General features: G+C 36.2%; 1 protein-coding gene across 3 annotated transcripts; it reads left to right on the plus strand.

The window, feature by feature from the left end:
- Nucleotides 1-3,242: 3,242 nt before the first annotated feature.
- Nucleotides 3,243-13,003, plus strand: LOC129445117 (uncharacterized). 3 transcript variants are annotated; one of them, XM_073866283.1, is made up of 7 exons: nt 3,248-3,435; nt 3,992-4,053; nt 5,520-5,834; nt 6,192-6,530; nt 6,627-6,836; nt 11,679-11,894; nt 12,052-12,998. In XM_073866283.1, exons 2-7 carry the CDS (start codon nt 4,008-4,010, stop codon nt 12,177-12,179), a joined length of 1,254 nt encoding a protein of 417 aa, XP_073722384.1. In that variant the 5' UTR covers nt 3,248-3,435; nt 3,992-4,007; the 3' UTR covers nt 12,180-12,998. The 3 variants fall into 3 exon arrangements, with proteins under 3 accessions (XP_073722386.1, XP_073722384.1, XP_073722385.1); XM_073866285.1 differs by lacking the exon at nt 6,627-6,836 and having other exon boundaries at nt 3,243-3,435; nt 12,052-13,003; XM_073866284.1 differs by lacking the exons at nt 3,248-3,435; nt 3,992-4,053 and adding an exon at nt 4,756-5,419 and having other exon boundaries at nt 12,052-13,000.
- The last annotated feature ends 24 nt before the right edge of the window (nt 13,004-13,027 follow it).

Here is a 13,027-nt window from a genome sequence, read left to right on the forward strand (position 1 = left end):
AAACAGTATCAAATTAATATAACACTGTTTTTAATTATATAAATTTATATAATTGATCTTTTTAAAGCTATAAAGGTGATTTTCCTTTTGTCTTTTGTAGTTTGATTGACATAATGACTCAAACATAAGCATTTCTTATAAGAGGAACTGTCCCTTTAACAACAGAGAAGCGATCTATACACTGACACAAGATCAACTTCTCACTTATAATAAACGACTGTTTTTATGAGAATACTTTCAGAGACTGTGGTATAACAATATAGTTTGTGAGTTTATCTCCTGTCAAGCCCAAAGAAATTTTGTGTAAACTTTCTTATTAACAGTATTTGTAACAGTATTTTCTTATTACATCATTTCATGCAATATTTTGCAGTTTAAGTACTTACAGCCGTAGACTAGTAGACCAATGTGACTTACAAGCAAGGAGTATGTCCATCATTCGTTCCAATCCATTCCAACATAAAATCTTTTAGGTCACTTTGCAATGTCAGTCTGTGTATATATATGTTGTTTTAATTGATTGATGCATTAGAATTCTACAGTTATAGTTTTACAGCGTTTTCTGTTGACTTTACGTCCAGAAGGCAGTCGCTCTATGCATCTTCAACAAGCGTGTATGATGAAGAACACAGAAAGACGGATGACATTCAATTCAATTCAATTCTATTTATATAGCGCTTTCACAATTGGTAATTGTTTCAAAGCAGCTTTACATTAATAGAAGCAGTGAAAAGCACAGAAAAATGACAGATAGCACAACATAATACACGATAGCATAAGCAGCTAAATTTGCTGCGGCTATGAATCAACATTATAAGCGAGCGTATTACTAATGTAACGTATAGAAGAGGGTGTTAAGTTAAGCCCAAGAAGGCTGCATCCCCGGGATGAAAAACCCCCTAGGAGAAAAAAACCCTTACTTTTTAGCCGGGGAAATAAAAAAAAGTCATAAGAGAGAAAAAACCCTTGGGAGATATATATATATACATGTAAACGGATAAGGAGATTAACCGGAGATTAAGCGGGTTCTGCCGGTGGTCATTGGTCAGGCATCAGCTGGGCGTCACGTTTAAGGACAGCCAGTAGATCAAAGGTGTGCCGACTTTCACATTTACCGGAACTGGGTCTGTTTGTCTCATTGTCCTCGAGGTCGAGGATGAGACAGGGAGAGAGAAACAAAATCCTATTAGCGTAGGGGCCGTTCACATGTAGTGCAAGTGTCACACAATGATGTGGTTTAAATCAGCTTGGTTCCAGACAGGCTAACTATTGCGGCATAAGTATGTTACCCACAGTTGAGGATTTAGCAAATTGGGGGCCCAATGCGAAGGTATCTATGGTAACTAAGGGTCACCTTCCGATATTTAAAAGAAAATGAAACATGTCGACCCGTTTGACTAAGGCCTGAAGCCCCACTGTCGTCGTTAATGCAGGTTCAGTGGCAAACGGGTCTGTATGGCATCCTATTCACAAGACTACAAGAAAACGCCAAAATCGCAACCCGACCATACTTGCCAACCCGTTTGACTAAAGCTGGAGGCCCCACTGTCGTCGTTAATGCAGGTTCAGTGGCAAATGGTGGCAAACTATTTACCATAATTAATTTTGAAGTGTTCATGCTGATAAGGTTTTTTATCTACATCACAGTAGCGCGAGAGCCGTTCGAAAGCAAACTTCCTTATGACTTCTCGATTCACTCTCGTGATACTTTGATGGCACCTGCCTGTCAGTTTTTGCAGCGCAGCATGAGCTCAAACAAACCTAATGTCTGGAATAAATGTTGGATGATGGGGAAGGGCGCGTCTACAAACAACGCGCGCATACCCCCTCTCCCCCCAAAAATGTTTTCTCTACAGCAGAGTACAGTTGAGCAGCTGGCCGTGCCTAACAACACTGGGAAAATCTGCTCTCAGACAGCTGCACATAAAAAAAGGACATTCATACAGCTGGAAGTCCCGAGACACAGACCAAATCTATTCATATCTGTGACTTACTGTACCAGCTGACACCGGTGATGCTCTTCTTACCGTAGTACAAATCTGTCTGAAGTGACTTTATAACTCTGATAGTTGTTTGTTTATACTGCAACTATTGACTATCATGTCAGTTTAAGTGGTTTAATAAATGTTTTACATTTTAAACATGTTGTTTTATCAGGGATTAACTTGTGTAGCTGATTTTTTTTAGAGTAGTGTTGTAATATTATCACACAAATGAAATATTTGAAATCATTTTTGCTTTTCTTCACATATTACCAGCATCAGTTTGTTGAGTGTATACGATGATAATATAGTGTAACAGATACACTGGTGGTAGTAAATAGAGATTTTGAATAGCATAGTAATGATTGATCATCATGTGTCATGGGTACATATGAGACTCCAAGATACTTAAAAGAATATCAGTGTATCACCATTTTCAGAAATATCATAGTACTACTGTTCAGGAAGAAACTGGAAAGCATTAAAATTCCTATAATAAACATTTACTTGCTCTACTTTTTCAACTAAAAATTTATCTGAATGCAAACTTCTTAAAGGTGCAGTGTGTACATTTTAGCGGCATCTAGTGGTGAGGTTCTGAATTGCAACTAATGGCTTAGTCCGCTGCTCACGCCTCGCTTTTGAAACACATAGAGAAGCTACGGTAGCCGCCACCAGACAAACATGTCATGGTCGGAGACAACTAAGTAAAAAAATTGTCCGTTAAGGGCTTCTGTAGAAAAATGGCAGCACAAAATAGCGACTTCCATGTAAGGGGACCCTCGGTGTATGTAGATAAAAAGGTCTCGTTTTAAGGTAATAAAAACATAACGGTTCATTATAAAAGGTCTTTATACACCCCTGATAATATAGTTTTGTATATTATTTTGCATTTTTGTCAAGAGATTCTTCTAAAAATTACACACTGCGCCTTTAATGCTAGGTCACAATATTATGTTGCATACTGTTGTATTACACAGACAGTACATCTGACTTTTCACTGTATTATTTATAAATAGAGATAGAGAGCAGAATAATGAATGTAATATAAGATCTAAAGGTAGATTAGTGTAGGACTCAAGACTTCTTCATTGAGAAATTGATTCTAGTCTTATGTTTACCAGTCAGTCCTTAAACATGAATATACTGAATGAATAAACTCTACACAACTGGTATGAGTGCATTTACTCATGCAAAAAATAACACATGCACATACCGTACTGTTATAGTAATGTAATGTAATATTGCTCACGCAGGTCATATTTTAACACTCGTGTCAACTCAAACCCTAAACATAAAGTTGCATCTGTGAGCATGTACTTGTAAAGAAACACAGCTTGATTTTCTCTCTTCAGCATGTGAGTCGGTTCATTGTAACTAAAGAGAGTTTTAAAACACCGGCCTCTCTGATTATTTATTATATTATGACTGATGTTTATTAACTGGAGATTTGGTAAGTTTGCATCTGCATGTTTCCTCATGTCACGCATGCCAAAATGTGTGTGAAATTATCATGAAGTGTAAGCGCAAAATAATGACATCACACATTTATGAAGGACAGAGAAAAGTTGTTGCAGTGAAGATTATTTATAATGCCTGAAATGTGCAACTGTGTTTGTCATCAAATTTTGAGCTTTTTGTAAAACATTTTTGTGTCATTGAAGAGTACATGTTTTTTCAAATATGTTTGTTGTTTCAAATGAAACAAGTTTACCATTGTTACAATTAGATATGTTTTTATTATTTTTTTATGTATAGATGTACAGTATGAGTTAATATGAGTCATGTGTTTTACAGTGACTGTATACAGTATAGTGTTATGAATGACAGATGAACATCATTTTTACCCTGCTATTTTACACCTCGACTTAATATTGTTTACCGGAATGTGGGTTTACTGTGTAAGTTAAAACTATAACCACAAAATATAAAAGTGTATTTTATTAACTGTAAAATTGTTTGATATGTGTATTTAATCAAGTAACATTTGATATTTTTCTATTTATTAGATTTTTCTGAAAGAAGATGAATATTCTCAGCATTGTGTTTGTGTTGACTGTAGCCCTGAATGGTTAGTGATACAGATTTTATACAGCTGATTTAATGAATTCAATCCACTAATATTTTGTCAACATTACATGTTCGAAACATACTTCACTTTTTTGATTATATTACAAATATATTTTAATATATTATAAAATGTTTGTTATTTTTTATTATGTAAAAATACACTATTAATTTTTTCATATATTGTAAAATGTTTGTTATTTTTGATTATATTGAAAATATATTATACAAGTATATTTTAATATATTATAAAATATTTGTTTTTTATTATGTAAAATACATTATTAATTTTTTAATATATTGTAAAATGTTTGTTATTTTTGATTATATTAAAAATAAATTATTCAAGTATATTTTAATATATTATAAAATGTTTGTTATTTTTTATTATGTAAAAATACATTATTTTTTTAATATATTGTAAAATGTTTGTTCTTTTTGATTATATTAAAAATATATTAAATCAAGTATATTTTAATATATTAGAAAATGTTTGTTATTTTTTATTATGTAAAAATACATTATTATTTTTTTTAAATATATTGTAAAATCTTTGTTATTTTTGATTATATTACAAATACATTATAAAAATATATTGCAATATATTATAAAATGTTTGATATTTTGGAGCTTTCTACTGTAAAAAAAAAATGTTAAAATGTTAAAACAACTTGGTTTTGCAAGTCAATTCAACCAAATTCAAGTTTTGACCTGTGATTAGTTGACATAACTTATAAAAACAAGCTTTCAAATGTTTAACATATATTTTTGTTACTTTAACTTGATGCAATTTCTTTATAGTGTATATTTGAAGAGGTTTTTTTGGTTGTGCATTACAATTAATATCAATTCAACTGCTGGTTTGTTTTGATTTAAACCTTCATAACTTAAAAAATACTGCTAAGTAGCACTATAAAACAAAATAATAACATGATAACATAATAATAAACATGTTTTGACAAAAATTTTAAAAACTGAGTTATCTCGTTTTGCAACGAAACTCTTCATTTATCCTTTTTTGCTTTAATAGTCTTCTTGGTCAAGCACTATTTTGAGCACTTTGTCAATGATGTGCATGCTTTTGGTTTTTTGTTACTACTATCATTTTAAAACCTTAGATTTTCAATAAGATGAAACGCAAAGCAGGTGATGGTGTATTATGTTTATATAAGTCTACCTGTTTAGTGTTGTTTTGTTAAATGCAACATGTCCTGTTTGAATGACCCCAAAATAGTTTTGGATGATATGAACAAGTTTGCAATGATAAATCATGCACCACAATACTACAGAAACATGCCAGACAGCAGACGACTCCGGGATGGATCTGCATCGGATCCGGTGTGGCTCTGGCCCGGAGTCGAATTAAGAATGTAAACAGAGTCCATTTTGTATCTGTTGAATTTAATGTGCACATTTTAAGGCTCTGGTTTAGTGAATGACTCTTTAAAATCCCAGCTTTTTCTGTTCCAGTATGTTTAGGGTTCATTCTTCAGATGTCTAAGGTCCAGGTGTTTCCTCAGGACAGCGTCGTCTTACCCTGCAATAGTTCAGGGTTTCTCAAAGAAGAGCTACATTGGGAAGCGATGGGCAAAGATGTGGTCTCTCTCCATGGAGGCAACATCACAGTTACTCAGGGGTTTGAGGATCGAGTGTTTCTCGTGGATCCTGATTTGTCTGAAGATTTCTCCCTCATTTTAAAAGATGTGATGTTTAATGATGGAGGAGTGTATAAATGTCTGTGGAAGGGACAGAAAACCATTTGCTCAGTGCATGTACATGTGTTGAGTAAGTATTCTCACATTCTGCGTGTAGGTTTCAGATATTAACAGGTGGAAAGCACCCTAAAAAGGTACTTCAGTGACATTAGGTTGTTCCAGACTGCAGACGACTCCTGGCTGGATCCATGCCAAAGTCAGCTGCTCTGGTACGGATCCGGCCCGGAGTCGTCTGCTGTCTCAAACAGCTTGATGTCATTGAAGAACTTTTTTTTAGTTCTAAGGGTTTTTGAGAAACTTCTGCTTGGGATTTTTATATAAGGAAGGAAAAACTGACCTGATTTTAAAAACTGAATATTACAGCTTGCTGAAATTTTGTTTAAATTAAGATTTAAAACATGAAACAATCTCTCTTTCTTTTTTAAAGAGCCTTTAGTTTTCCCTGTTTTCGCTGCGGTGGGTGAAGAAGTCACATTGAAGTGCTTCGGTCATATCTCGAAAAATCAAGCATGGGAAGATCTTAACATTCAGTGGTTTAAAGATCACAGAGAAGTTATCCGCTTGACGTCTGGAAAGACAGATGTTAATGTTGAAAACAGCAGTATGTCATTGCCCTCCAGAGAAGATCTTTCTCGAGGGATCTTCTCATTGACCATCAGATCTGTAAGAGATCTGGATCAGGGTGTTTATCACTGCTGGTACAGTACCGCAGATTATGAGGAACCACGGAGTGGACTTCCAGAGTCACACACACTCACTGTTCTGGGTATAAATCAAACATATAACCCATTATCTGATAACACTGTTTTATAATTTTACCACAGTAAATACTGAGAGGTGTCTCTCTGTCTCTCCTCTATAGCTATGTCTTCTGAAGTGTCGTCTACCACAGATTCGATCCTCAGTGTCAGCGACAGCTCTCATACTCACACCAGCAGGTCTGGGTCAACTTTGACAGCCGTTGTGAACACTCTGAGCGAATCATCTAGTCCTGTATCAACACATGCAAAGAGAAGTGAAACTGAACCCATCACCACAGCGTCTGCGCAGACGTATGCAGAGACGACTGAAGGTACTGAAAGATCTTCATGGCTTTAACCTCACAAGTCATAAGAAGACTTGTTTTCCCAGATGGGCTAATATACCTCGAATTAAGGTTCTTTTTCAATGACATTAGCAAATAGTTTAGTATTTTTTTACAAAAAGATGTGTTTGATTAATTTTTTAATAATATAAAAATGGAGAAAAAATTAAACAAGTGCTGTTTTCTTTCTATTTCTCATATTCTTGACAAGTTTGATCAAATTTATCCACCTACTTAGTCCAAGTGTCAAGTAACCTCAATATGTATGGAATAATTAACAATGGGCCGTTGAACTATTCCAAATTAATGCACAACTAAGGTGGTAATGCGGCATGGCGGGAAGTGGGGCAACATTATTTTTAAGTAATTCAAAGGACCGGAATTATTCACCTTATACCATGGACATTTTTCTGGTATTTATTCAAGACATTTGACAGGTCAAGTGTGCATTTATTGAAAAATAATACATCTGTGTGAAACATATCTCAAGCAATCAGAATAAAGCATTCAAAAGATGTGGTATACGTTCACAAAATACTCGCAAGAAACTAACTTAAAACTAAACTTTGATTACACATGAGATTAAGTGAGTATCTGGCAAACATGAGCATCTCTTTTATTATAAACCCTTTCAAAGCTTCAGCAGCAGGCATGTATTTTGACATCACACGTGATGCACTAGGTTCACATTACGCGCCGAACACATATTTTGAAATGACGAGCCACACAAATGATGGGCTACATATATGTTGTGATGAGCTTCGCATCGTGCAACCTTAAAAAAAGGAGTCACCAGCAGCCACTGCTCTCTCTATAGCTGCGTTTCCATTGCAGATTTGTGCAAAACATTTGTTATTTTCTAAATGTCAACAAAAGACTATATCGAAATGATGGCGTTTCCATTAATCGAATGTTGGCTATTTTAAGCCATTATCTTAATGGAAGGGGATGTATGACAATATTGGCAAGGACAGCCTGGAGCGACGTATGAGGTGTTTCTGGGAGGCTTTAGTACTGCATCATTTTCAAATAATGATTATGTGATTAAATACATCAGATGACCAAAAATACAAATAAACTGTTTCCATTGCAGTTTTGCCAAATACACCTTATCCGAATTGCAATGTCAATTTGCGCAAAGGTAATGGAAACACAGCTTCTCTCTTTCTCTTCTGAAGTGTCGTCTAACACAGATTCGATCCTCAATGTCAGCGACAGCTCTCATACTCACACCAGCAGGTCTGGGTCAACATTTACAGCCGTTGCAAACACTCAGAGTGAATCATCCAGACCTGTATCAACACAGACTTATGTAAAGAGAGGTGAAACTGAACCCATCAGCACAGCATCTGCACAGATGTCTGCAGAGACTGCTGAAGGTACTTTGAGCATGTGTTCATCATCTAAACTCCAACACAATAGTAACGACTTCATGAACTTCTTTTCTAACAAAATTACGGCTATAAGGGAAAACATCGTAGCTACACAGGCAGCCACCACTCTACCCGTTAGTTCACTTAACACTAGACTACCACACGAACATCTTGATTCATTTAAACCTACTACAATAGAAGAGCTCTCTAAACTAGTAACGTCATCCAAATCATCGTCCTGTATATTAGACCCCGTTCCCACAAAACTACTTAAAGAGGTATTTCCTGTAGTGTCAACCCCGGTTCTAAATATCTTTAACTCATCGCTAGAAATAGGATACGTTCCAACATCTTTCAAACTAGCAGTTATTAAACCGCTGATTAAAAAACCACAGCTTGATCAGGGAGAGCTTAATAACTTTAGACCAATCTCAAATCTCCCTTTTCTTTCGAAAATATTAGAAAAGGTAGTGGCAAGCCAGTTACGCACATTTTTGACAAATAATAGTACATATGAAAAGTTCCAATCAGGATTCAGGCCCCACCATAGCACAGAGACAGCGTTGCTTAGAGTTACAAATGACCTCCTATTAACATCCGATCGTGGTGAAATCTAAATTCTTATATTATTAGACCTTAGTGCAGCCTTTGACACAATAGATCATACAATCTTACTCAATAGACTAGAACACTATGTTGGTATCAGTGGTCAGGCGCTAGCATGGTTTAGGTCGTATCTAACCAATCGCTATCACTTTGTTTATGTAAACGAGGAAGAGTCATATCACTCCCTGGTTAAATACGGTGTACCGCAGGGATCGGTTTTAGGTCCTATCCTGTTCTCGTTATACATGTTACCTCTAGGAGACATTATCAGGAAACATAACATAAGTTTTCACTGCTATGCGGATGATACCCAGCTTTACATCTCCTCACATCCCAGCGAAACACACACGTTTTCTAAGCTAACAGACTGCCTTAGCGATGTTAGTGACTGGATGGCACATAACTTTCTTAAGCTGAACTCCAATAAGACAGAGATACTTATTATTGAACCGAATCGCTACAAACATAATATGTCAGATTACACGTTGCACATAGATGGCTGCACTGTGGTGCCATCTTCCACGGTAAGGAACTTAGGTGTGATGTTCGACAGCAACTTATCCTTCGATAGTCATATCGCCAACGTCTGCCGTACAGCTTTCTTCCACCTTAGAAATATCTCGAAAATACGCCATATACTGTCTACATCTGACGCAGAGAAGCTTATCCATGCTTTTATGACCTCTAGAATAGACTATTGTAACTCGCTACTCGGGGGATGCCATGCAAATCAAGTAAACAAGCTTCAGCTAGTTCAAAACGCTTCCGCAAGGGTACTTACTCGATCTAAAAAGTACGACCACATAAGCCCAATTCTGGCATCTTTACACTGGCTACCAGTTAAATATCGCATACAATTTAAAATATCACTACTCACCTACAAAGCTTTAAATGGCCTAGCACCCTCATACCTTAGAGAATTACTATCAGAATACAATCCATCACGCACACTACGGTCACAAAATTCTGGTCTCTTGATTATCCCTAGACTATCAAAAGTGTCTAAAAGTGGAAGGTCATTTTCCTACTTAGCCCCTAAGCTCTGGAATGATTTACCAACCGATGTCCGAGAATCAGACACAGTCGATAATTTTAAATCTAGACTTAAAACTTTTCTCTTCAACAAAGCATTCGCATAATTTGTCTAGTAAAAGTACTTAACTCGAAATAGTTATTTGTACCGAACAAAGCACTCGCGGTCATAAAACAGACCAACCAAATAAATAAATAAAAACCTTATCTTAACGTATAGTCGGATTGCGATTTTGGAACTTTCGTGTTCTTGTGAATAGTATGCCATACAAACCCGTTTGCCACTGAACCTGCATTAACGACGACAGTGGGGCATCCGGCCTTAGTCAAACGGGTTGGCACGTATGGTTGGGTTGGGCTTTTGGCGCTTTCTTTATATTGCGAATACTATGCCATACAGACCCGTTTGCCACTGAACCTGCATTAACGACGACAGTGGGGCTTCCAGCCTTAGTCAAACGGGTTGGCACGTATGGTCGGGTTGCGATTTTGGCGCTTTTTTGTGTCTTGTGAATAGTATGCCATACAGACCCGTTTGCCACTGAACCTGCATTAACGACGACAGTGGGGCCTCCAGCCTTAGTCAAACGGGTTGGCACGTATGGTCAGGTTGCGATGTTGGCGTTTTCTCATGATCTTGTAAATAGCATGCAATATAGACCCGTTTGCCACTGAACCTGCATTAACGACGACAGTGGGGTTACAGGCCTTAGTCAAACGGGTCGACAGGTTTCATTTTCTCTTTCTCTTAAAAATCAGAAGGTGACCCTTAGTTACCATATATACCGTCGCAGTGGGCCCCCCAATTTGCAAAATCCTCAACTGTGGATAATATAATTATGCCGCAATAGTTAGTCTGTCTGAAACTAAGCTGATTAAACCACATCACTGTGTGACACTTGCATTACATGTGAACGGCCCCTACGCTCATATGATTTTGTTTTTCTCTACCTGTCCTGTCCTCGACCCTGAGGACAATGGGACAAACAGACCCAGTTCCTGTAGATGTGAAAGTCGACTCACCTCTGATCTACTGGTCGTCCATCACTGTGATGCCCAGCTGATGCCTGACCAACGACCACCGGCAGAACCCGCTTAAACCCCGCTTAATCCCTGCTTAATCTCCTTATCCGTTTATATGTGTTTATATACATATATATCTCCCAAGGGTTTTTCCCTCCTAGGACTTTTTATTTTTTTTTCCTCGGCTCAACAACCCGGGGTTTTTGTTTTTTTTCTCCTAGGGGGTTTTTTACCCCGGGGAGGTAGCCTGCTTGGGCTTAATTTAGCTTCTTCTCCTAGACGTTACATTAGTAATACGCTCGTTCATAATGTCGAGTCATAGCCTCAGCAAATTTGACAGCTTATGCTATTGTGTATTATGTTGTGCTATCTGTCATTTTTCTGTGCTTTTACTGCTTCTATTAATGTAAAGCTGCTTTGAAACAATTGAGTATTGTGAAAAGCGCTATATAAATAAAATTGAATTGAATTGAATCTATTGCCAATAACCCATTGTCTTATTATAAAAAAAAATCTAATAATTTTCTTTGGGATAATAAGACTTGTTTATCAGATAATATACCTTGAAGTAAGGTTCCTTTTCAATGCCATTGGCAAATAGTTTTGTATTCTGTACAAAAAAATGTGTTTAAATTATTTTTAATAATATAAAAATGGAGAAAAGTTTAACATTTTGCCAAATGCGTTTTTTCTTCCATTTCTCACATTCTTGACAAGTTTAATCAAATTCATCTGCATTATGAATCCAAGTGTCAAGTAACCTCAATACAGGTTATACCATCTCTCTCTTCTCTAGCTGTGTCTTCTGAAGTGTCATCCACCACAGATTCGATCCTCAGTGTCAGCGACGGCTCTCATACTCACACCAGCAGGTCTGGGTCAACTTTGACAGCCGTTGCAAACACTCAGAGTGAATCATCCAGACCTGTATCAACACAGACTTATGTGAAGAGAAGTGAAACTGAACTCATGAGCACAGAGTATGTGCAGACGTATGCAGAGATGGCTGAAGGTACCGTGAGCATGTGTTTGCAAACAACCTCTAAAACAAATCAAATCTAATAATTTTACATGGAATAATACAGCCTGTTTTTCAAATAATATACCTTGAGATATTTTCTTACACTACTGGCAAGTAGTTTTGTATTAACTTAGATGTTTTCTCTTAGGTCGGTATGGGCATCTTAAGATCCCATTGGATGAGAAGATTCCCTGGATATTGATTGGACTAATCAGTGGAGTTTTGTTCATCACAGCCGGAGTTTTGGTTTTGCTGATGCTCTTTATAATAAACTGATTTGTTTTTATTGTACAATGAAGATTTTGTAAGGTTATAATTAGTTAAAAAGTTCATATATGCACTCTTTGGCATATCTGTAGACCAGTGTGGTTTATGATGTATACCCGGAGTATCAAAAAAATCTAACTTTAAGTTATTAACCTTGAGAAAAGACTTTAGTGATGTTTAAGTATTTGTTTTTCTGTATTTAGTGAAAACTCTTACAAGAGATGAATTACCATAGAAAAAGTGTATTACAGTGAGGCAGAAAGTTTTAATAACCAGCTATTCTATGAAATGTAAGATTCTTGCTTTAGTTTTTTAAATTACAAAATTGATAATTTACACTTAAATAAGTATAATCTTTTTTAAAGTTTTGGTTTTGGTATGAGTGATATTGTGATTATTTTTTTCTAAATATTCTTACTAGTAAAAGTAATTTATTTTATCTGATCAAGCATAAGATTTGAATTCATGTCTTTTTGAGATTGTAATATTGCTCATGGTTAACGTAAATACTTCAAACACTTCAAATTTGGTTTATAGCAGTTACCGTTCAAATATACACTATGGGGTGGTTACCCAGACAGGGATTAGACTAGTCCTAGACTAAAATAAATGTAAGAGTTGTCCAGACTGAAAACAACTTGCACTGACATATCTTAAAATACATCAGTGCACTTTGTTTTGCCTCAAAATGGACAAGTACCCCAAGTTTTAAGTAAGGCATGTTTGCTAAAACTAGTTATATTTCCTAATTAAACTAAGGCCTAGCCCTGTTTTAAACTAATCCCTGTCCGGGAACCCGCCCCTATATAATATAACTTTAACATGTAAAGCAAGATATAGCGAGAGATGTTCATATC

The sequence above is a fragment of the Misgurnus anguillicaudatus genome, chromosome 3 (genome assembly GCF_027580225.2).
Source record: "Misgurnus anguillicaudatus chromosome 3, ASM2758022v2, whole genome shotgun sequence".
Taxonomy (NCBI): Eukaryota; Metazoa; Chordata; class Actinopteri; order Cypriniformes; family Cobitidae; genus Misgurnus; species Misgurnus anguillicaudatus.